We start from the raw sequence: 24,465 nt of genomic DNA, 5'->3' as shown, positions 1-24,465 counted from the left end.
TGGAGGTTTGGCTGTCAGACCCAGACCTTGGTGCCTCACCCGGGAGCATGGCTTTCTGTTGTCACTGACTGTTAGATATTCATCGTACCAGCTGGTTCAGAACAGCACAAAGACCTCTTTCCTGCTGACAGAGTGTTGCTCTGGCAGACCTCTTCCCTTCAGGGGTATGTGAGCAGCTCAACCTCCCTGCTCACTGGGAGGATACAAATCCCCCTCCTCCCTCGCTTTATGTCCTTCCTCTTCTTTTGTCTCTCCCCAAGGAGCTTCCCAGTGCTTGGATGGCACTCAGAGACCACTCCCCCCAAAAAGCAAAAATGCATTCACTTTAAGGTAGTGGTTCTTGACTGGAGGCAATTTTGCTCCCTAGGGGACACTTGGGAGGGTTTGGAGAAATGTTTCGGGTGTCACAGCTGGAGCAGGTGGGGTGTTCCTGGCATCTAATGGGAGGGGCTTGGGGATGCTGCCAAACACCCTCCAGTGCACAGGATGCCCCACAAGAGAGAATCGTCAGCGTCAGAGTGACCTTAGTGACCACGTGTGACTCCCCCCCCACCCTACAGTGTAAGGTCGAGTTCCCTGGTGGTCCAGTGGTTAGGACTTATGCTTTCACTGCCGAGGACCTGGGTTCGATCTCTGGTCAGGGAGCTAAGATCCCATAAGCCACGTGGTGCAGGCAAAAAAAACCAGGGGGTGAGTGGATTATGATCTCCAGTTGCCCCACACAAGAAGTCCACTGGGTAGAGAACAGCGCCCCCCACAGGCCCAGTGCCGTAGCTTCCGGCAGGCGTTTCTGGCAGGAGAGACATGGTGATGAAGAGGACTGCTCCTGTGTGAAGAGAGCCTGACAGCTCACCAAGGGCTCTCGTGTCCAGCTTCTCCTTTGCAGGTATGGGACACTCTGGAGGCCAGACTCCTGAAATCCTGATTCTGGGGTGATCTCCTAGGCCGCTTCTCAGCCCCCAAAGTGGGAGGTAGCCATTTTAAACTAAATAGCAGATGCTGCTGGTTGAGCCCATGCTGTGTACCAGGCGCTGTTCCAAACACTTGACTTCTGCCTCACCTTCCATCCTCAGGCCTCCACACACCCAGAGTGTGGATCTTTCCCACCCCCCTCACAGCCCCTCTTCAATCACAGGCAGACCAACCAGGGCCATAATTGCCTGAATTTTGGAGATAAGTCATGGGAGATAAATGCTGAGTATTGTGGACTCGTAACAGGGACTCTGTTGGGCTGGGAGGACAGGCCCTAGGCACTCTGGAATCAGCCTGCACAAACAGCCTAGGCATGAAGTGGCCTGAATGGCCGGGTCCAGGAGGCCCTGGGAACCTGGGGACAGCCACACCTGAAGAGGTGTGCTGGTTAGAAGGTAGCTTAAAGCGCAGGCTTGTAGTCCATACCAGCCCGTGATCATGAACTTGTGGGGCGGGGTTGGAGCAGCTGAGAAAGGAACAGGAGATTGAGCACTCTCCTCCCACCTCCCAGAGAGCAGCCTCACCTCTAAGATCTCACTGGTCACCTCGAAGGCAGGGCCTACCAACATGGCATATGAGTCAGTGTGACTCCCCAGTGAGGTCTCAGTCCTAGCCCAGGGCACAGCAGGGCCCAGCTCTGGCTCCTCAGTGAGTCACCGTCTGAGGGCTGGGGGACAACAGGGACCTCAGGCTGCGGGCAACAGTGTATCACTGGCATACATACACATGTATGCATGCAGGCTTGTGTACAGTACAAGTGTTTACACACGTACATATATATGTGCCCATGTCTATGTGTGTGACACAGATGCATGCACACGTGCATACACAGATGAGTTTAGACATCTGTGTAAACACATGCCTATTAACTATATTTGATGAAATCAAAGACCTTATCAATTGTCAGATGCTGTCTTATTTATGAACTTGAGGAAGAGGAAAAATACTACTGATTAAATTCTGATATAATGCTTTCTTGGGTTTCCCTGGTGGCTCAGATGGTAAAGAATCTGCCTGCAATGAGGAAGACTTGGGTTTGACCCCTGGCTTGAGAAGATCCCCTGGAGAAGGTCATGGAAACCTATTCCAATATTATTGTCTGGAGATTTCCATGGACAGATGAGCCTGGTGGGCTACAGTCCATGGGGTCTCAAAGTCAGACATGACTGAGCAACTAACACACAACACACAGACACAATGCTTTCTTATCACTTAGTATTTGTACTTATTGGAAGAGCTCTTTAGCCTTATTTAGGCTTAGATTTTGATCATATATTACTCATATTTTTATAATTTGAGTATTTATCTGGCTGTACTGTGTCCTCATTGTGGCACTGAGATCGTCTGTCTTCATATGGCATGCGGGATCTTGTGGCATACGGTATGGGAACTCTTAGTTCAGCATGTGGGATCTACTTCCCTGACCAGAGATTGAACCCAACCCCCTGTATTGGGATCACGGATTCTTAGCCACTGGACCACCAGGGAAGTCCTCTTGATCATACATTACTCTTGTACGTACACAGATGTGACAGTATGGGGAAGTGAAGTATTCCCATAACTTCCTCACATTTAGAGTCCTACTTGTCCAAGTCACTTTCAGTGTAGGGTCATCAAAATCTGTGCTTTTCAGCACAGTATTGTCCCCTGTGCCATCAGGAGCGTGGGTGATGACGGAGAAGCACTCCACTCTTCCTCTGGAATGTCATCCAAGGCACCAACACCCGTTCTTCAAGCTTCCACATGGTGTTTTCTTTTTTTTAATTTTAATTATTTATTTTAATTGGAAGCTAGTTACTTTACAATATTGTAGTGGCTTTCGCCATACATGGACACGAATCAGCCACAGGTGTACATGTGTCCCCCATCCTGAACCCCCTTCTACCTCCCTCCCCATCCCATCCTTCAGGGTCATCCCAGTGCACCAGCCCTGAGTGCCCTGTCTCATGCATTGAACCTGGACTGGCAGTCTGTTTCATATATGATAATATACATGTTTCAATGCTGTTCTCTCAAATCATCCCACCCTCACCTTCTCCCACAGAGTCCAAAAGTCTGTTATTTATCTCTGTATTTCTTTTGCTGTCTCACATATAAGGTCATCGTTACCATCTTTCTAAATTCCATATATATGCACTAATATACTGTATTGGTGTTTTTCTTTCTGGCTTACTTCACTCTGTATAATAGGCTCCAGTTTCATCCACCTCATTAGAACTGATTCAAATGCATTCTTTTTAATAGCTGAGTAATATCCCATTGTGTATATGTACCACAGCTTTCTTATCCATTCATCTGCTGAGGGACATCTAGGTTGCTTCCATGTCCTAGCTGTTGTAAACAGTGCTGCAATGAACATTGGGGTACATGTGTCTCTTTCAATTCTGGTTTGCTTGGTGTGTATGCCCAGCAGTGGGATTGCTGGGTCATATGACAGTTCTATTTCCAGTTTTTTAAGGAATCTCCACACTGTTCTCCATAGTGGCTGTACTAGTTTGCATTCCCACCAACAGTGTAAGAGGGTTCCCTTTTCTCCACACCCTCTCCAGCATTTATTGCTTGTAGACTTTTGGATAGCAGCCATTCTGACTGGCATGAGATGGTACCTCATTTGGCATGATGATGGTACATCATGGTGGTTTTGATTTGCATTTCTCTAATAATGAGTGATGTTGAGCATCTTTTCGTGTGTTTGTTAGCCATCTGTATGTCTTTTTGGAGAAATGTCTGTTTAGTTCTTTGGCCCATTTTTTGATTGGGGCGTTTATTTTTCTGGTATTGAGCTACATGAGCTGCTTGTATGTTTTTGAGGTTAATTCTTTGTCAGTTACTTCATTTGCTATTATTTTCTCCCATTCTGAAGTTTGTCTTTTCACCTTGCTTATAGTTTCCTTCGTTGTGCAAAAGCTTTTAAGTTTAACTGGTCCCATTGGTTCATTTTTGCTTTTATTTCCATTACTCTGAGAGGTGGGTCATAGAGGATCCTGCTATGATTTATGTCAGAGTATTTTGCCTATGTTTTCCTTTAGGAGTTTTATAGTTTCTGGTCTTACATTTAGGTCTTTAATCCATTTTGAGTTTATTTTTGTGTATGGTGTTAGAAAGTGTTCTAGTTTCATTCTTTTACAAGTGGTTGACCAGTTTTCCCAACACCACTTGTTAAAGAGATTGTCTTTTCTCCATTGTATATTCTTGCCACCTTTGTCAAAGATAAGGTATCTATAGGTGCATGGATTTATCTGGCTTTACAGGTGAATTCTACCAAAAACTTAGAGAAGAGCTAGCACCTATCGTACTCAAACTCTTCCAGAAAATTGCAGAGGAAGGTAAACTGCCAAATTCATTCTATGAGGCCACCATCACCCTAATACCAAAACCAGACAAAGATGCCACAAAAAAAGAAAACTATAGGGCAGTATCACTGATGAACATAGATGCAAAAATCCTCAACAAAATTCTAGCAAACAGAATCCAACAACATATTAAAAAGATCATACATCATGACCAAGTGGGTTTTATCCCAGGGATGCAAGGATTCTTCAATATTCGCAAATCAATCAATGTGATACACCACATTAACAAATTGAAAGATAAAAATCATATGATTATCTCACTAGATGCAGAGAAAGCCTTTGACAAAATTCAACATCCATTTATGACAAAAACCCTCCAGAAAACAGGCATAGAAGGAAAATATCTCAGCATAATAAAAGCCATATATGATAAAACCACAGCAAACATTATCCTCAATGGGGAAAAACTGAAAGCATTTCCCCTAAAGTCAAGAACAAGACAAGGGTCACTCTCACCACTACTATTCAGCATAGTTTTGGAAGTTTAGCCACAGCAATCAGAGAAGAAAAAGAAAGAAAAGTAATCCAGATTGGAAAAGAAGTAAAACTCTCACTGTTTGCAGATGACATGATCCTCTACATAGAAAACCCTAAAGACACCACCAGAAAATTACTAGAGCTAATCAATGAATATAGTAAAGTTGCAGGGTATAAAATTAACACACAGAAATCCCTTGCATTCCTATACACTAACAATGAGAAAACAGAAAGAGAAATTAAGGAAATAATTCCATTCACTATTGCAATGAAAAGAATAAGATACTTAGGAATAAATCTACCTAAAGAAACAAAAGACCTATATATAGAAAACTATAAAACACTGATGAAAGAAATCAGAGATGACACAAATAGATGGACAAATATACCATGCTCATGGATTGGAAGTATACTACCCAAAGCAATGAGTATATTACCCAAAGCAATCTATAGATTCAATGCAATCCCTATCAAGCTACCAATGGTATTTTTCACAGAACTAGAACAAATAACCTCACAATTTGTATGGAAATACAAAAAACCTCGAATAGCCAAAGCAATCTTGAGAAAGAAGAATGGAACTGGAGGAATCAACCTTCCTGACTTCAGACTATACTACAAAGCTACAGTCATCAAGAGAGTATGATACTGGCACAAAGACAGAAATATAGATCAATGGAACAAAATAGAAAGCCCAGAGATAAATCCACATGGTGTTTTCTTGATCCTACTGGAAGGTGGCAGTGCAGGTTTTCAGACAACTATGGTTCACATACCTTCCTCAGATAGTCCCTGAACAGTTCATTATCTGAAATGTCAATGGATTGCAGTATCCTATGAAGCCACCAGGAATAACAAGAGACTCTTGCTAGAACAGGCAGTAGCAATACACCAGAACTGCCACTTGGCCTTCTACAGCCGTAAACAGGGAGGACAAGCAACCCAGCCTCATGAGATGCAGCATGCATTGAAGCACCTCATCTGCAGTTACCACATGCCCTTTTGCTAGAAAGGTTAGAGCTTGAGGGACAGTAGGGCTGGCCCCAGGACCCAGGATTGAGAAAGGGCCAGAAGTGTTATTGTAGCTGTTCCCCTGCCTTTAAGCAATGCCGCTTGCATCTCTTCAGGTTCAGAGGCACTGAGGGGCCTCGGTAGGCACATGAGCGGGGGCTGGCCTTGACTTTCAACTGTGGTTGCTACAGTTGTGTGTTGTCTACTGTTGCTGCCCATAGACAAGTGCCTCCATCACTTTGGGCTTGCTTTTCTGGCCATGAGAACATGGATAACGTACCTTGTTCCTTGGAGCTCCTTGGAGGAATGGCTGACTCTAGAACTAGGGCAGGGAATACCCGAGATGAACATCTTATAATACCAGACAGTAAGGAAGTACCCTGCAAGACCCCCAAGCCAAAAATGATGGGCATGTGTTAAAAGGAGAGGAGCCAAGTAAAAGAGCTCCTGATGGCTAAAGCTGAGACAATTCCAGCAATAAAATAAACAATAAGGTGTTGAATTATAACCCAGAGTATAAAATAAATATCCACAAGTCCATACTGATAAATGAATGATTGAATACATAAATAAATGGAGAAGAAGAAACACATCTCTGCAGAGGAATTTCAAATAACTGACATAGATCCTCTGCCCTCGAGGAGGTGGATTTTAACTCCCTGCTCCTCAAGTATGGATGGTGCATAGTGACTTCCTCCTGAAGAGCAGAGCATGGAAGCTGGACTGAGTGGCGGGGGAGGCCGTGACTCTGCAGTGGAGAAAGTTGGCAAGCAGCTTCTCTGCAGGTGGTCAAGGTCCACATCAACAGTGATGTCATGTTTGTAGCATGCGCTCTTTTTTTTTGCCATGCCACGTGGCACGTGGTATCAGTTCCCCCACCAAGACCGAACCTGTGCCCCCTGCAGTGAAAGCACAGAGTCTTAACCCCTGGACCAACAGGCAAGTCCCATAGCACGTACTTGTGACATAATGTGATGAGGGTGCTCACCTCTGTGGTCTTCTTCCCTGAATCCATATCCTCAGTCTAACCATGAAGAAACCATCATACATACCCAAATTGAAGGAGCGGCTGCAAAATACTTAACCAATATTCCTAGAAACCATTTAGGCCATCAAAAACCAGGAAAGTCTGAGGGACATCAGAGAGGAGAAACAGCCTGGAGCAGCCAAAGGAGATGTTAATTGTTGTTCAGTGGCCAAATTGTGTCCAACTCGGCCACTCCATGGACTGCAGTATGCCAGGTTTCCCTGTCTTTCACCATCTCCCAGAGTTTGCTCAAACTCCGCGTGTCTATTGAGTTGGTGATGCCATCCAACTATCTCTCTCTCTGTCGTCCCCTTCTCCTCCTGCCTTCAATCTTTCCCAGCATCAGAGTCTTTTCCAATGAGTTGACTCTTCACATCTGGTGGCCAAAGTATTGGAGCTTCAGCTTCAGCATCAGTCCTTCCAATGAGTATTCAGAGTTGGTTTCCTTTAGGATTGACTAGTTTGATCTCCTTGCTGTCCGAGAAGGAGATAAAATGACTAAATGCAATGTGCTGACCTGGATGCAATCCTGGAGCCCAAAAAAGGGACAACACCCATAAATTAGGAAAATTGGAAAAAATATGGACTTTAGTAAGTAATTCCCTGGTAGCTCAGATGGTTAAGAATCTGCCTGCAATATAGGGTACCTGGGTTTAATCCCTGTGTTAGGAAGATCCACTGGACAAGGGAATGGCAACCCACTCCAGTATTCTTGCCTGGAAAATCCCATGGACAGAGGAGCCTGGTGGGGTACAGTGCATGGGGTCACAAAGAGTTGGACATGACTGAATGACTAGTGCGCACACACACACAGAGTGTGTTAGTATTGGTTCATGCATGGTGACAAATGTATCATAGTCATGGCAGATATTAATCACAGGAACTCCACACTCTCCATGCTGCTTTTCTGAAAATCTAAAGCTATTCTAAAATTTGAAGGATATTTATTTAAAAGGAAAGAAGGGTTATGACTTCTTTCCAGGCAGGTTGCTGGGAGGGTTTGCGGAGATGATGCTGGGAAGTGTGGGCTGTGTCAGCCCTTGGGTGGCAGTGTGTGCCCTTTCCTGTTTGAGTGCAGGGCGGGCCTGAGACCCCAGGGACTGGCTTTTTCCACATTGCGCCTCCCTGTGGAGCCCTGCTGGACCTAGCTGCCAAGCAGGAGGTGGACATTGTGCTCTGGAGCCTCTCAGAAGCAATGGTCCCTAGGAGTGAGGTTGGCCCCCTTAGGGTTGGGCAGGAACCGTCTCTGCTGGAAGCAAGAAGGAGAAGCCCATCTTAGCTTGGTCCAGAAGGGAAGGCTGCCAGCTGCCAGCTTGATCCAGAAGGGAAGGCCCACTCACATGGGCTCCCCAGGGCTTAGCTCTCCCCCTCCAACCATGGGCTGAAACATGGGCATTTCTGCCACAGGCACCCTGAGTCTGACCCTGCCTTCGGGCAGAGCTCCCATCCAGTAGACCCTCCTTCCCTTCTTCCTATTCCCTGGGCTTGACCGCAAGGCCCGTGGGAGGCCTGGCCATGCAGGGTTACAGGAGAGCAGAGAAAGGGTTTTTACAACAACCCCTGTCTGTTCACTGGATTGTGTGGCTGTTCAATGGACATAGAAACCCCCTCCCTTCATCTTCACCACCACCCCAGCCAGCCTGCCACTGAAACTGGTTCTGGATAGCCACTGTGTATAGTGGCCAAGAGCCACAAAGATTTGACCCCAGCCCTCCCACTTTCTATCTGGGTGACCTTGGGCAAGTTACTTACTTAACCTCTCCCGGCCTTGGATTTCTCACATGTGAAATAAGAATAATTCCTCCCTCCGTAAGAGTGCCCTCAGCAGGGTGCCTGATACATTGTATGTGTTGAGTGACCAGAGTTGCCCTCCAACCCTAGTGCTCTCTAGCCATTGTCTCCCTTCTGTGGTTTTGTCTCCCCTTGATCAGAGAGAATCTTGACCTTTCCTTGTTTTTCTGGTACACAGACAATAGCCATCCCGGACCAATATGTTATATGGAACTCTGACCTGGGGCGGGGGGGGTCTTGGCAGATGACCTTGAATTTGGCCGAGATGTGGGGAGCAGGGAGACCAGACACAGTGTTCTTTTCTGCCCCATGGGTGTGTCTTGGAGCAATCATGCTTGTGCGTACAACCACTGGAAGCAATTCCTGATCTCCCCTGAGCTGGCTTGTTGGCCTCACCTCTGGCATTTGAGAGGTAGTCGTGGGGGGCGGAGGCTGACAGAGCCAGGCCTTGAGTGCACAGCCAGGCCAGAGCCTGTTGGGAGCAGCCCTCTGTGTGTGCCAGAAGGCTGGGGTCCTGGGCCTCTCAGGCAGCCTCATCCTCTCTCTGGGGCTCCAGCACCAGCTCAGGGCTGTGGGTGGAACCCATGTGCCTGGCAGCCTTTGCAGTTCTGCTGAGCATGGCAGTCATGTCCAGCCACCTCCTTGTCCTGTGCGGAGTGTCAGCATAGCTCCAGCTGAATCAAAGCCACTGAGGTCCCACTCAAGGGCCAAGAAGGGTGTGTATAGATGAGCCAGGGCCCCAGAGAGAGTCCATACTGGGGGACCTGGAATTGCAAGGCCAACCCTACTTTTGGAGGTGGGAATAAGGGAGAAAAATTAGCTGCTTTCTTTTCATTATCCTTATTTCATCTAAGAAAACATCAGACTGTCTCTCATTGCTGAACCGTGCGCCTATCACAGCCTCAAAACTCTTCATCCAGTCTTGTACTTAGACTGTCTTCGGGGATGGGGTTCATTTTCCACCTTCCTTTCCTATGGATCCTTTAGTGGGGTCCATGTGCCTGTCTGTTTTCTTTTACTTGCTAATGTCTTCATTTCATCATGGTCCTTAGAAGATGGTTTACTGGGTCCAGGATCCTAGGTTGATGGTTTCTTGGTGCTTTGATGGTGTTACTTCAGGGTCTCCCTAGTTACTGTTGAAAACCTACTCCAAAGGCAGTGGTCCTTCCTTGGTGAGTGACTGTCTTCTTTTTCTTGCTGCCTGTAAGACATTCTCTTTGACTGATGTGAGCTTGAAGGGAAATTCCTGAGAGACTATGGTCACTGTCTGTCCCCAGGAGTGAAGCCGAAGCACTCAAGAGGGAGACTTGAGGCCACTGGGGGAGGTGCACAGGAAGACTGAATGGGGCTTATGGCACGGGGAACTTTCTAAGGGCCAAGAGTGCCTTGACAGGCTAGGAAGAAACTCCCCGTCACATGGAGATGGCCTCAGTTACTTTGATTGCCAATAACTTTGGGGCTGTTATGGTGGCTTCATAGAGTTCCTGACTTCCCCTCCCCTACGTCAAGCCTCTGCCCATCTCCTGTGAAGAGCTGATGACCTTCTCAGTCAAGGATCATTCTGGTTCCTACAGTAAGACCTGTCTGACCTCTCCTTCCCACACTCACTGTCTTCCTCCCTCCTGACGCCTGGGGTGGGGCATGATGGGGTCTGCACCAAGGGCTTGGTACACCCATCTGTCCCTTTAGTGTCCAGATTATTTCAGAGCACCGAGGGGTCTCTCCAGATGGCATGTCCCTTTCTGCTTGCTCTGTATTTGCATTTAGGACAGTAACCTGGGAGTGGGAGTTTGTGTCAGGAAGTACCATTCAACCTGCCACCTGTGTCAAACACTTGGCTCTGATTCTGCCTCCTGCACAGAGAACAGCAGCCTGCTCTCTCCCAACATGCCAGCCTGGAGGTGCAGTGTTAGAGCAGGGGTCACTGCAGCCTTTGATCGTCGAGGTTGGCCCGCTGAGTGAGGGACACTAATGAGTAACGTGGCAGGATTCTGGCAGCACTCTGCCTGGTCAACTTTGGAGAGAGAGGAGGGCAGGAAGGGCAGTGGCCTGGGTACTCTAGTTTGTTTTGTTTGGTTTTTTCCATTGGCCATGATGCCATGAGGCATGCGGGATCTTAGTTCCACTTTCCCTGTCCTGGGTCACTGGCTGGTGGATTTACATGTGTATACGAGGTGCCCAGATGTGGCTGTATGGAGCGTGCATTGCTTATCACCCCATCCTTGGTTGCACTCTTACAGTGCACATCAGTGGGATCTGAGACACCAGCCATGCCCTTGTGTGGCAGGAAGGCCCTGTAGCAGTGTTGGAGGGGCTGAGATGTTGGGGTTCTTTGTGTCATCCTACTGCTGCTTGAATATCGTTTCAGTGGGTCATTAGAGTCCTCAGGTTGGAATCCTGTGAGGTAGAATACATGTGCATGGTCTCCTAGGATGAGTCATACACAGGCGGTGGAGAAGGATGTCATCTGTTGATGCATTTGAGCACTTGGCTCCCATGATGTCTCTGCTCCTGCTGGAGAGGGGAGGAGGGTGGAGGGAGGTCCCCCTGCCCATCGCACTGTCCACTGTTATGTGTGCTGGGGGTTGGGGGGCCTGCTAATGTCTATGCTGTCCCACAGCAGGCACTGGTCTCTGTTCCTAATTGAGTCCAGACATAGGTGCCAGGCAGGGGGGAAGCCTGGTGCTGGCCCCTCTGGAGTCCACACACTTATGGTTGGGAGAGTGGGCTGGGGCTCCATGGTGCCTGGGCTTCTGCTGCTGCAGCTCTGTGCTCACAGGCTCTGTCCTTGCTGGTCCAGGAGGGGTGTGTCAGCATAGGAACAGATCTCTGGTCCCCGTCCCCACCATCCCATCCCTATGGGACTCTCATGTGTAGGGTTGGCCATGCTGTTCCTCCTCCATCTGCTGGACAGCAGTCCCTTTGTGGATTGTAGGCTGGTTCCTTTGCTCATGAGCTGAAGGGCAAGGCAGGGTAAAGTGGTGAGAACAGGGTCATGTGCAAATCTCCATCCTCACTCCCAGGAAGCCATGCTGGCAAATCAGAGGCTGGGTTCCACTTCTGCTCCATCACTGACTGTACCCATGGGCCTCTCTGCCTGTGGTGCTCACTCATCATCCCCAGATATTGAGTTGGCATGAGCATCCACATGCCAGGCCCATGACAGCCATTATGGTCCCCATTCTACAGAAACAGAGATTCGAAGGAGTCACCTGACATGCCCCAAGCCACCCAGCTGCTAAGGGGCAGTGCTGGGGATTAAACCCAGGACTCTGACTCCTGGCAGCTGCACTGCTGGGTACTGACACTGACTCAGTGAACACATCATTTCTCCTCCTGGATAAGCCACTTCTCCTAGGTGGGTAGTTACATAAGTGATGGCTCATCACATGTAGACATTAGAGGTGATGCTTTTAAATCCACAGAATGATGTTTTGTGAAATAAGAAAATTGCAAGCAGTATATTCAGTATTATTCTAATTTTGTAAAATGACACACATGCATACACATGTGTGGCAGGAAGCTGTGTTAATGGTACTTATTATATATCTGGTTGGTACTAACAGGAGACTTAACTATTTTTTCTTATTTTTTATAACTTGGGAGCTTCTTTTTTTAATTGAAGTATAGTTGATTTACAGTGTTGTATTTCTGCTGTATAGCAAGGGGTTCAGTTACACACACACACACACACACACATATATATACATTCTTTTTTAAAATATTCTTTTCTATTATATCATAGAATATTGAATATAGTTCTCTGTGCTATACAGTAGGATCTTGTCTATCTTTCCATATATAATAGCTTATATCTATTAACACTAACCTCCCACTCCATCCCTCCCCCAACCCCCCTCCCCCTTGGCAACCACAAATCTGTTCCCTAAGTCTCTGAGTCTGTTTCTGTTTCATAGATAAGTTCATTTGTGTTATATTTTAGACTCCACATGTAAGTGATATCATATGGTATTTGTCTTTGTCTGACTTAATTTAAAATGATAATCTCCAGATCCATCCATGTTGTTGCACATGGCATTATTTAATTTTTAATGGCTGAGTAGTATTCCACTGTGTGTGTGTACCACATCTTCTTTATACATTCATCTGTTGATGGACATTTAGTTTGTTTCCATGTCTTGGCTATTGTGATTAGTGCTGCTGTGAACATAGTGCGGTGCATGTATCTTTTGGGATTATAGTTTTGTCCAGATATATGCCCAGGGGTGAGATGATTGCTGTGTCATGTGGTCATTCTATTTTTAGTTTTCTGAAGAACCTCCATACTGTTTTCATAGTGGCTGTGCCAACTTACATTCCAACCAACAGCGTAGGAGGGTTCCCTTTTCACCACATCCTCTCCACCATTTGTTGTTTGTAGACTTTTTATTGATGGGCATTCTGACTGGTGTGAGGTGGTACCTCGTTGTAGTTTTGATTTGCATTTCTCTAATAATTAGCAGTGTTGAGCATCTCTTCATGTGTATATTGATCATTTGTATTTCTTCTTTGGAGAAATGTCTGTAGGTCTTCTGCCCATTTTTTTGATAGTTTTTTTGTTGTTGAGTTGTATGAGTTGTTTGTATATTTTGAAAATTAAGCCTTTGTCATCAATCTCATTGTTTACAAATATTTTCTCCTGTAGGTTGTCTTTTCTTTTTTTTAATAATATACTTTACTGTGCAAAAGCTTGTAAGTTTGATTAGGACACTCCTTTGTTCAAGATTAATTGACGATAGGCATGTGGGTTTGTTTCTGGGATCTCGAATCTGTTTCACTCATCTGTATGTCTGTTTTGTGCCAATACCATGCTGTTTTGATTTCTGTAGATCTATAGTATTGTCTGATGTCTGGTTATCTCTCCTGTTTTGTTCTTTATCTTTAGGATTACTTTGGCAATTCTGGGTCTTTTATGGTTCTATGTAAGTTTAATTTGGATTATTTGTTCTAGTTCTGTGAAAAACATCATAGGTAGTTTAATAAGGACTGCATGGAATCTGTAGTTTGCATTGGGTAGTGTGGCCATTTTAACAGTATTAATTATTCCAATCCAAGAGCATGGTGTATCTTTCCATTTATTTGAATCATCTTCAGTTTCCTTTGTTAATGATTTAGAGTTCTCAGCATATAATTATTTCACCTCCTTGGTCAGATTTATTCCCAAGTATTTTATTTTGGGGGGTGTGATTTTGAAAGTTATTGGTTTTTTTTACATTCCCTTTCTGATATTTAACTATTAATGTAAAGAAATGCAGCCAGTTTCTGTATGTTAATCTTGTATCTTGTTACCTTATTGAATTCAGTTATCAGTTTTAGTAGCTTTGTGTGACTTCCCTGGTGGCTCAGACAGTAAAGTGTCTGCCTACAATGCGGGAGACCCGGGTTCAATCCCTGGGTTGGGAAGATCTCCTGGAGATGGAAATGGCAACCCACTCCAGTATTCTTGCCTGGAAAATCCCATGGACGGAGAAGCCTGGTAGGCTACAGTCCATGGGGTCACAAAGAGTCAGACACAACTGAGCGACTTCACTTTTCACTTTCACTTTAGTAGCTTTTGTGTGGAGTCTTTAGAGTATATAGAATCATGTCATCTGCATATAATGACAGTTTTACCTCTTGCCTTCAATTTGGATATCTTTTATTTATTTTTCTTGTCTTATAACTGTGGATAAGACTTCCAATACTATGTTGAGTGGAAGAGGTGAGAGTGGGCATCCTTTTCTTGTTCCAAATTTTAGTAGCAAGGCTATCAGCTTTTCACTGTGGGTTCATCATAAATAGTTTTCTTCTATGTAGAGAGAGATTCCCTCTGTACCCACTTTGGTAAGGATGTTTATCATGAGTGGTTTGTCTAGTGTTTTTTCTGTATTTATTGAGATGACCATGTGGGTTTTGTCTGTTGTTTAAGTGGCATATCACATTGATTAATATGGATATATGGACCCATCCTTGTGAACTTGGGATGATGAATCCTGCTTGGTTGTGGCATATGATTTTTTATATGTTGCTGGATTCAGCCTATTAATATTTTGTTGAGAATTTTTGCATCTATATTCATCAATGATACCGGCCCATAATTTTATTTTTTGGTGGTGTCTTTTGTGGTTTTGGTATCATAGTGGTGGTTGCTTCATAGAATGTCTTTGGGAGTTTTCCCTCCTCCTCAACTTTTTGGGAAGAGTTTGAGAAGTATCAGTATAGATTCTTCTTTGAATGTTTGGTATAATTTGCCTTGAAGCCATCTGGTCCTGGACTTTTGTTTGTAGAGAGTTTTAAAATTACAGTTTTAAAATTCTATTTCACCTCTAGTGATTGGTCTTTTAAAATTATGTATTTCTTCTTGATTCAATTTTGATGGGCTGTATGTTTCTAGATACTTGTCCACTTCTTCTGGGTTATCGTTCATAGTATTCTCATATGGTTTTTTGTGTTTCTGCAGTATTGGTTGTTAGTTTCCTTTTTCATTTCTTTTTCGTTTATTTGAGTTCTGTCTTTTCTTGACGAGCCTGGTCAGAGGTTTGTCAATCTTGTTTACCCTTTCAAAGAACTACCTCTTGGTTTTATTGTTTTCCTTTCTGTCTGTTTTGTTTCCTCTCTGGTCTTTATTACTCCTCCCTTCTTCTGACTTTAGGTTTTGTTTGTTCTTCTTTTTCTAATTCCTGTAAGTGGTAGATTAGCTTGTTTATTTGAGATTTATCTCATTTTTTGAGGAAAGCTTATATCACTATGAACTTCCATCTAGAACTGCTTTTGCTGCATCCCACAGATTTTGTATGGTTGTGTTTTCATTGTCTTTTGTCTCAAGATATTTTTAAATTTCCTCCTTAACTTCATCGTTGACCCATTGTTTTTTTAGTAGCATATTGTTTCGTCTCTGTGTAATTGTTTTTTCCTCACTTTTTTTCTGTGGTTGATTTCTAGTTTCATGCCATTGTTGTCAGAAAAGATGCCTGAGATAATTTCTATATCCTTAAATTTGTTGAGGCTTGTTTTGTGCTCTTTTTCAATCCTAGAGAATGTTCCATACGCACTTGAAAAGAATGTGTATTCTGTGCTTTTTTGGATGTAATATCCTGAAAATATCCACTAAGTATGTTTTATTGTATCATTTAGGATATGTGCTGTCTTATTGATTTTTTGTCTAGAAGATCTGTCCATTGATGTGAATGGGGTGTTAAAGTCTCCTGCCATTTTTGTATTCTTGTCTTTTTTTCCATTTATGTCTGTTAGTATTTGTTTCATGCATTTGGCCATTTAGGTCTATTACTATTTGTTTTACACATTTAGGAGCTCGTATATTAAGTGCATATATGTTGACAAGTGGAAGATCCTCTCCTTGTATTGATCCTTTTATCATTATATACTGTCCTTCTTTATAGTCTGTGCTTTAAAGTCTATTTTATCTGATATGAGTATTGTGACCCCTACTTTCTTTTAATTTCTGTTTGCAAAAAATACCTTTTTCTATCCCCTCACTTTCAATCTATGTGTGTCCTTTGCCCTGAAGTGGGTCTCTTGTAGGCAGCATATTGTAGCGCTTGTTTTCTAATCCAGTCTGTCAGTCTGTATTTTTTGATTGGAGCATTTAGTCCATTGACATTTGAGGTAATTAATAATAGATATGTATTTACTGCCATTTAAATCTGTTTTCCTGTTGATTTTATATTTCTTGTCTATCCCTTTGTTTGTTTGTTTTTCCTTTTGTGGATTGTTGATTTTCTTTTGTATTATACTTATGTTCTCTTCTTTTTAGTTTTTGTGAATCTATTGCATGTTTTTGATTTGTGGTTACCCTTTTTTTCAAGTATGTTAACTCCATCCTATATCTACTTGCCTTAGACTGATAGTCTCATAGGCTTAAATGCATTCTAAGAAATGAAAAAAATCAACATTTCTAACTCTCCTCCCCCACATTTTATGATTTTGATGATCTTTTTTACATCTTCAGGTTCATCCTTTTGCTGTTCATTGTGGTTATCATTGCTTCCACAGAAATTTTTTTCTTTTTTAAATCTGTGTACTGTCTTATTTAGGTGATTTGCTTTCCAATTGTGATTTTCTCTTTCCTGTACATTCTTTTTTTAAAAAATATATTAATTTACTTATTTATTTGGCTGCACTGGGACTTAGTTGCAGCATGTGGGATCTAGTTCCCTGACCAGCAATTGAACCCAGGTTCCCTGCTTTGGGAGCATGGAGTCTTAGCCACTGGACCACCAGGAAAGTCCCATCTTTCTTGTATATTCTTACTTCTTTTCTATTTAGAGAAGACTTATTAATATTTCCTTTGGAATAAATTTAGTGTTGCTATATTCTTTTAGTTTTTGCTTATCTGAGAAATTTTTTCTCTCTTCTTCTATTCTAAATGATAATATTATTGGGTAGAGTATTATAGATTGCAGATTAATTCCCTTTTAATTAATTCTATGCTTTTCTCTTTTTGCCTTTAGAATCCTCTTTAACTTTTTCCATTTTTATTATATCTTTGTATAGGTATGTTTGGGTTTACCTTATTTGGGACTCTCTGTGCTTCCTATACCTGGGTATCTGTTTCTGTCTTTTGGTTTGGAAGTTTTTAGCCATAATTTCTTCAAGTACATTTTTAATCCCTTTTTCTCTTTCTTCCCCTTCTAGAATCCCAATTATGTATCAGTTGGCATGCTTTATTTTATCTCATAGTTGTTTTATATTGCTTTCATTTTTTTTTTTCATTTTGCTTTCTGTCCATTGTCCTTATTGGATGATTTCCATCATTCTGTCTTCTAGCTCATTTATTTGTTCCTCTGCATTATTTATTCTGCTATTCATTGCCTTTAGTTCACTTTCATCTCAGCAAATGAACTTTATTTTTCTTGGTTCCTCTCTATAGTTTCTAGTTCCTATTTACAGTACTCTGAATTTCTGTCAGTAGCCTTTCTTAATTCATTCAATATCTCCTTTTTGAAGTCAATGTCTATTAAGACTTAAGAGGTCTGTTTCATTGTTTGTTCTTTCAGGGGAATTATCTTGGTCTTAACCGGGAATGGTTCCTCTGCTTCTTCATTTTGCTTATATTTCTCTTATTCTGTGAGTTTAAGAGAAACAATTATGTACTGTGGTCTTAGAGGGCCATTTATATGTGGGAACATCCCTGTGTAGCTTGTGTGGGTTTAATATTTTCGGTGTGAGGGTTGTTTTTAGTAGGGATGCCTGTTGCCTCTTTCCTCAGTGTGTGCTGGCCATTATCTCCTTGATGGGGATGTGCAGATGTAGCAGTTTGTGCCTGGTCATGGGGTTCTCTGTGGCAGTGGTGGCTCACATGTGGCCCTGGAGCACGCCATGGGAGCAGAGGGAGCCTGCGACCACTTCTGGAGCCTAGGAGGTGAAAGTAGTGGCTTGAGACAGCTCCTGAAGCCTGGAGCAAGGTGTTGGGGAGGATGGTAGAGGCATGTGACTGCCTGGAGTCTAGGGGTGGAGGGGAGCAATGATGGCAGCTCATACACACCCCTGGAGCTCCTGTAGGTAATGTCCTGCCACCTGAAAGATCATGTAGGGAAAAAGGCTATAATGGTGAGTTTTGCCTCTCCTCCTGTGCATTGACCATACAGTGGTACCTGGTCTCTAAGGCAGCCCAGGCCTCCTCTGCATAAACCCTCAGATGGGATCACACCAAACTCTAGCCCCTTTGCTCATAGCCCACCCCGGCCCCTCCCCAGGTCCGATCTCCAAAGCCCAAGCTTCTGCACCCAGCCCCTGTCCACACTGGTGGCCATGTGTCTCAGGCTGGGGAGTGCAGAGTGATGGTACTGACCGTATGCACAGGTTTCTTTCCGTTCTAGCTGCTTCAAACCAGTTACTGCATTCTCCTCTGAGGCTCCAAAGCTTCCCCTCTGTCCCAACTGACTTCCCTGCTGGTGAGGGGACTTCCCAGGTGCAGGAACCTTCCCTCTTTTAATAGCTTCCTCCAAGGGGCACAGGTCCAGTTCTACTTCCTTCCTCAGTTTTTTTTTTTTTCTTTTTTGTCCTGCCCAGTTGCATGAGACTGTCTTGCTCTTTCAGAGGCCGAGAGTCTTCTGCCAACATTTGGTAGATATTCTGTGAGAATTGTTCCACATGTAGATGTATTTTTGATGTACTTATGGGAGGAGATGAGCTGCATCTTACTATTCCATCTCTAGATCACCTGTGACTTCTTTCTTTTCTTTTTCTTTGTGGGGAGTTGCTTTTCAAGGTTTTTAGAGTGAAATATTTTATATCCAGGAATAAAAGTTATTTAAAACAAAAAAGCTAGAGTGGTCTAGTGGGACCACTCAGGAGATGGACAACTTTAGGAGCAGGAGAGCTGCCTGTCCTTGGAGATGGACAAACAGAGGTGGTGTCCATCTGTCATGGACATGGTTCCAGGACTTCCTGAACAGGCGAGTGGACGGGGGCTGTGTTCTTTGATGAATTGTGCCGGGACTGCCCCACAGGTCCCTGAGCCTGTGGGAGAAGGGAATAATCCAGTGCACTGCTCCTCTCTTCACACTTGACCATGCCTGAGAATCAGTGATTCCCCTGAGAATCACTGGGGAGCTCGTTCCAACTCTGACTCTGATTCAGGAGGTGGGCCCAAGACTCTGCATTTTTAATGAGCTCCAAGTGATGCTGAAGCTTCTAGTCTAAGGCCCTGGAGCACTTTCCCCCTGGATTTGCTCTGAAGGAGTGCCCAGGTACTACAGAGCAAACAGATGATGCCAGGGGTCACGGGAAAGGTAGACAGGGCTGTGAGGATGAGTGACCTGAGCTGAGTGGTGTTTCTGAAAGGCCTCTTCAGAGTTGTAAAAAGATGAGAGCCTGAGTTGCTGGGTTTGAGAACAGGTCACTTCCCACTTTGGCTTTATGGAGAGAGCTCAGTGTTGGAATTCAGCCAGCCAGGATTTGAATCCCAGCTCTGCAGCTCATTAGCTGTGTGTCCTTGGGCAGGTTCTCTTGCCTCCCTCGGCTTCAGTGTCTTCATCTGAGGATAGAAATGCTTGCTGGATAAGGCCATGGTCAGGATGAAGTAGGATAACATGTCAGGTACCTGGCATTAAGCGGGCCTTTAATGAACACTGGCTTTTCCCAACACCATACACTTGTCTCTTCTTGCAGGTGGATGAGATTTACCATGATGAGTCCCTGGGGGTCCACATAAACATCGCCCTTGTCCGCTTGATCATGGTTGGCTACCGACAGGTAAACCTCTTTGTCAGTAGGTAAGGTTGGGAGGGAGATGGGGTGTAAGGCAAGAGCATCAGACAAGCTAGGGGGTCGGGAAGGGGGAGCAGTGTCTAGGAAACACTTTATTACCAGAATCAGAGCCCAGAGACCATGAGAATTGAGGTCTCAGTGGCAGAGGCATCTGGAGTTGATAAGTGGAACTTAAAATTTCCCTCCAGTCAGTTAAATGGACAATCCTTGATCCCTATACCTGGAGGTCCCACTCCTTGAATCGATAGGGAAAGTGGGGCTTAGAGAGGCGACAGCGACCAAGATGAGTCCTGCTAGGGTTGGGCCCGAGGCTCTGTTGCTTGTTCTCCCCCGTGTGGGAGTAAAAACAGAGTTTTCCTCTATAGGCTACTGTGAAGATTAAGTGACAATGAATGTAGAGAGGAAAGGCTCAGAACAGCACCTGACTGTTGAAGGATTAGAGATCATCAGTTCTCAGCAGATAGGGGTCCTGACATGGGGCTTGGCACAGGAACATTCCCTGAAGCAGGGTAGGATTATGTGCCTGCGGCAGCCAGGATCAGTGACCCTGGGGAAGGCACTGCTATCGCTTGGGCCTCGGTGTCCCCTGCTGATGGGAGCCTGTTGTGGTCTGCGGGATCTGACCAACCACCCCGCTCTCTGGCCCTGCAGTCCCTGAGCCTGATCGAGCGTGGGAACCCCTCTCGCAGCCTGGAGCAGGTGTGTCGCTGGGCCCACTCTCAGCAGCGCCAGGACCCTGGCCACGCAGAACACCATGATCACGTCGTCTTCCTCACTCGGCAGGACTTCGGACCCTCAGGTATGCAAGGTACTGTATTTACCATGGCCAGGTGTGTGCAGCTGCAGGGCAGGGGCTGAGGCTGTCTCTGGGGCCACCATAGGAGGACTGGAGGAATTTTTTTCAACAAAAAGATCCTTGGGACTTTGGAGCAGGACCTGGCCAGACAGGTGGGCAAGTTTGCAGTAGTTTCTTAGGGACCAGGGAGAGTGAAGGGGTCCCGCTCTGGTCCCTGCTGCTTTGGTTGAAACTGCAGTTGGCTAGGCATCAGGCTCTGGCCCTGTGCTCACTGTCCTGGGACCTGGCTGCTCGAAGGTCTCAGTGACTTTCAAGGTGCTCCTGCCCTCACTGTATCCTTCCATCTTCAGAAGCTGGCCATGGGGAACCTGCAACAGGGCCAGTGTGGACCTCTGGAAGGAAGACCCTGCTCTCCCTGCTGATCCGTGGCTCTGCAGCCCAGTGATCTGAGCTTTCTCATCCCCAGGACTCTCCCCACTGTGGAGTGGAGGAAATAATAGTATATTTGCCATCCTCTGTGTCCGGGCTGCTAAAAGGCCCAAGGGATGCATGGAGTGTCTGTGATAGAGGCTTGCTGAGTGCACTCTGCAAACTCAGGAAGCTTGGATCACCTCCCCCGGCCCCTAGCTTTTTGTAAGGGGAAACCAAGGCCCAAAGTGGCAATAAGGTTTGCCCAGGCCCCACTGCAGAGAGGAGACAGAGCTGAAACTCAGACTAGATCTCCAGACACCAAGTTGAGGGCTTTTTAGTGTTTTCTGGTCTGATGCTAGAAAAGGGTCAGCCTGTACCCAAAAGGGCTGCTTGTCTGAATCCCTGAAATCCCCAAGGTGAGCTTGTACACACACAGATTGACACACACATGTACAGATAAATGTGTACTCCTGCCCAGACACGTGCACACAGACACCCACACATGTGTGTACTCGCATGTGCTGTTGAGCACATCCAGACCTTCAGGACAGGTAGGACCCCAGAAACCTCTATACCCCCAGGACCATCTCAGGAAAGGGTTTTGGCAGTTCTGAAGACAGAGAATAGCTGTCTGGTCCTGATTGGCTGAAAGCCCAGGGCAAGGAACGTTCTCTGCTGTTGCCCCCTCTTCAGAGGTCTTCCCCAGCCCAGGCTGCCCTCCCAGCCGATTACGGGCCCTAGGGAGGCGGGGACGCAGCCCCCTAGATCACAGGCCTCTCACACAAAGCTACTCAGCCAGTGCTGGCCTCACCGTGGCTGCCATGTGCCAGCCCCCTGCACTGCCTGTGACTCCTGAGGCCTGCACAGCCGTGTCTTCACTCTGCCCATGTCCTCCCCTCCACGTGTCCACCCCCACCTCCCCAGAGTCTCTCACCTGTCCCCCAGCCCCAGCTCTAGGCCCCTCATAAGTCATTCCCTGGTCCCCTCAACCCCTTCTGTTAGACCCATTCCCTGGGTGACTCCCAGTCATCCCCACACATCCCTCTGTGCTCCTGGAATTCTGGCCCTCCAGGCCCACCCCTAAGTAACCTCCTGACCCTGGTCTGCCTGTGAAGCTGTCTGCCCCTCACGGGTGTGGATGTGCTGTAGGATGGGGGTGCAGGCTGGCACCTGATTCCTCTGTTCTCCCCATAGTGTCTAACTCACTGCCACCTGTTACACCGCACAGATGTGTGCAGCTTGTCCACTGACCGACTGGCTGGCTGGAAGGCTGCAGCTTGGAAGTTGGGTGTGTGCAGGCGTGGGCACGCTGCCTTGTTTAGAGGAGGGGCTGACAGGCGCAGGGAGCCACAGGCCAGGAAGGAAGGTATCACGCCTTAGGATGCAGGGGCAGCTTGGCCCAGGTGCCATACTGCACGTGCATACATACAGGGCGGGATGTTGCAAGAATCCTTCTTCCTCCCGGGACCCTCTGGCAGTGACCCGATCCAGGTATGCCTGCAGTGGCTGGCTCAGCACAGACCTCGTAGCGTCCTGCCTCACCTGTGTGTGACCTCTCTCTGCCCTCTCTCCTCATCCCCGGCAGGGTACGCGCCTGTCACTGGCATGTGCCATCCCCTGAGAAGCTGTGCCCTCAACCACGAAGACGGCTTCTCCTCGGCCTTTGTGGTGGCCCATGAAACCGGCCACGTGTAAGTGGCCCCAAGGGGGTGGGCTGTGCCTTGAGCTCCAAGGAGGTCTGTGGGTATGGGAGGTTTTGTCCCAGTTCTGATTACTGTCTCAGGGTCCTGGGAGATGCCAGAGGAGCTGCCCTGAGGGGGAGGGAGCACCAGGGCCCAGAGAGCAATTCTGGGTCTGCCTTGGGCCCAGCCCCCAAATCCCAGGGCTGTGGGAGACCAGACGTGGCCCTGCCTTTGGCAGGTCAGTGACAGTGTCTCCTCAGAGGCAGCACTGTGCTCTCTGGGTGGCCTCTGTCCCTCTGTCCAGTCACCCCTCGAGGCCTTTCCCGCTGCTTGCATGTGGAGCGCTGGCTGGAGTCCATCTTAAACAGGTGCATGTAGATCCAGGACTCGGGCCAGGCTGGTGGCTGGCTTACGTGATCCTCAGACCTGGATTTGGTTTAGAGTGTATTCATTCATTCAGGCAACCACTATTTCTTGAACACCTGTTGTGTGCCAGGCCCTGTTCTAGAAATAGGGCTTCCGTGGAGAATGGGACACAAAAGCATGCAAGACGCTATGTGCTGGGAGAAAACAAATAATCCACCATCCAGTGTCCAGAGGTGATGCACACCTGTCACAGTCACGCCTCCTGGCCTTGTCTGTCCACAAGGCAGAGCTGAGGGACGCCCCCAGCTTGCCTGTCCCCAGCCAAGGCATAGAGTGAGGGCCATTTTTTTGCAGCTGGAAGGACATGGGAAGGAGTGGGCCAGCTGCGAGGGTGAGCCTGCTGCCCACGGTCAGCTGTGCCCCTCTCTGCATCTGCCTGCCCCTGCGGTTTCACCCCAGCCCTGCCCTTCACTGAGTGGGTGGCACCTCCTCTCTGGGGCCCTCGTTTCCTCAGCTGCAACACAGAGGCTGACACCAGGGAAATCTCCGAGGGCCCTTCCTGCCCTGGTGGCCAATACTTCCACATATTCTAGAGCTAGGAGTTTGTCTTCCTGTATGTGGGGGGCACTCTTCACTCACAGAGCCGCTGCCTGCAGAGAGACAAGGTCAAGCTTAGAGGCCCACGTGTCTGTCTAGTGGTCAAGGCTAGATGCAGATGTCTGGGAATGTGTAAGAATTTAGAACCTTTGGGCTTTGGTGTTACATACTAACTATGAAGGGCTTCCCAGATGATGCTAGTGGTAAAGAACACGCCTACCAATGCAAGAGACGTAAGTGATGCGGGTTTGATCCCTGGGTTGGGAAGATCCCCTGGATGAAGTCACAGCAACCCACTCCAGTATTCTTGCTTGGAGCATCCTATGGGCAGAGGAGCCTGGCGGGCTTCAGTTCATGGGGTCATAAAGAATCAGACATGACTGAAGCGACTGAGCATGTACACTAACTATAAAGAGCAAACTTTTACGTTTAAACTATCTTTATGGCAGGTGGGTACCACACACATAGCTCTGGTAGGCCAGGTGGAGAAGCTAACTAGGCTGGTACACAGGGAGGGCGCCGTAAGCCAGGTCATACTGAACAGAATGAAGCTGGTCCTTGCGGACGAGGCCTCAGGTTTGGAGGGAAGACAGTGCAGAGTGTGTGAGTTGTTAACCGTGTTGCAGGCGGCCCCTGCTGTGGGCAGATAGCCCCTGGGCAGCGTGGCCAGGAAGGGTGTCCTGGGGCCAGAGTGGGGCTTGAGCTGGTTTCAGACACCGTGAGGACGTTAGGGAGGGTTTGAGGAGGGGGCTGGAGGGCAGAATGAGCTCA

The 24,465-nt window shown here is 46.5% G+C and overlaps 1 protein-coding gene across 2 annotated transcripts in view; it reads left to right on the top strand.

Annotated features, from left to right (window-relative positions):
- Positions 1-24,465, top strand: part of ADAMTS14 (ADAM metallopeptidase with thrombospondin type 1 motif 14) — a 94,851-nt gene that overhangs the window by 42,741 nt on the left and 27,645 nt on the right. The window contains exons 5-7 of one of the 2 annotated variants that reach the window (XM_081568010.1): positions 19,744-19,827; positions 20,494-20,641; positions 22,635-22,740. In XM_081568010.1, the coding sequence (XP_081424136.1) occupies positions 19,744-19,827; positions 20,494-20,641; positions 22,635-22,740 (338 nt within the window). Of the gene's footprint in view, positions 1-19,743; positions 19,828-20,493; positions 20,651-22,634; positions 22,741-24,465 lie in introns of both variants that reach the window. The other variant, XM_081568001.1, reaches the window with a different exon arrangement.

This window comes from Giraffa tippelskirchi, chromosome 2 (genome assembly GCF_054371585.1).
Source record: "Giraffa tippelskirchi isolate mGirTip1 chromosome 2, T2T-mGirTip1v1.2.pri, whole genome shotgun sequence".
NCBI classification, from domain to species: Eukaryota; Metazoa; Chordata; class Mammalia; order Artiodactyla; family Giraffidae; genus Giraffa; species Giraffa tippelskirchi.
This window is presented reverse-complemented; position numbering and strand designations above follow the sequence as displayed.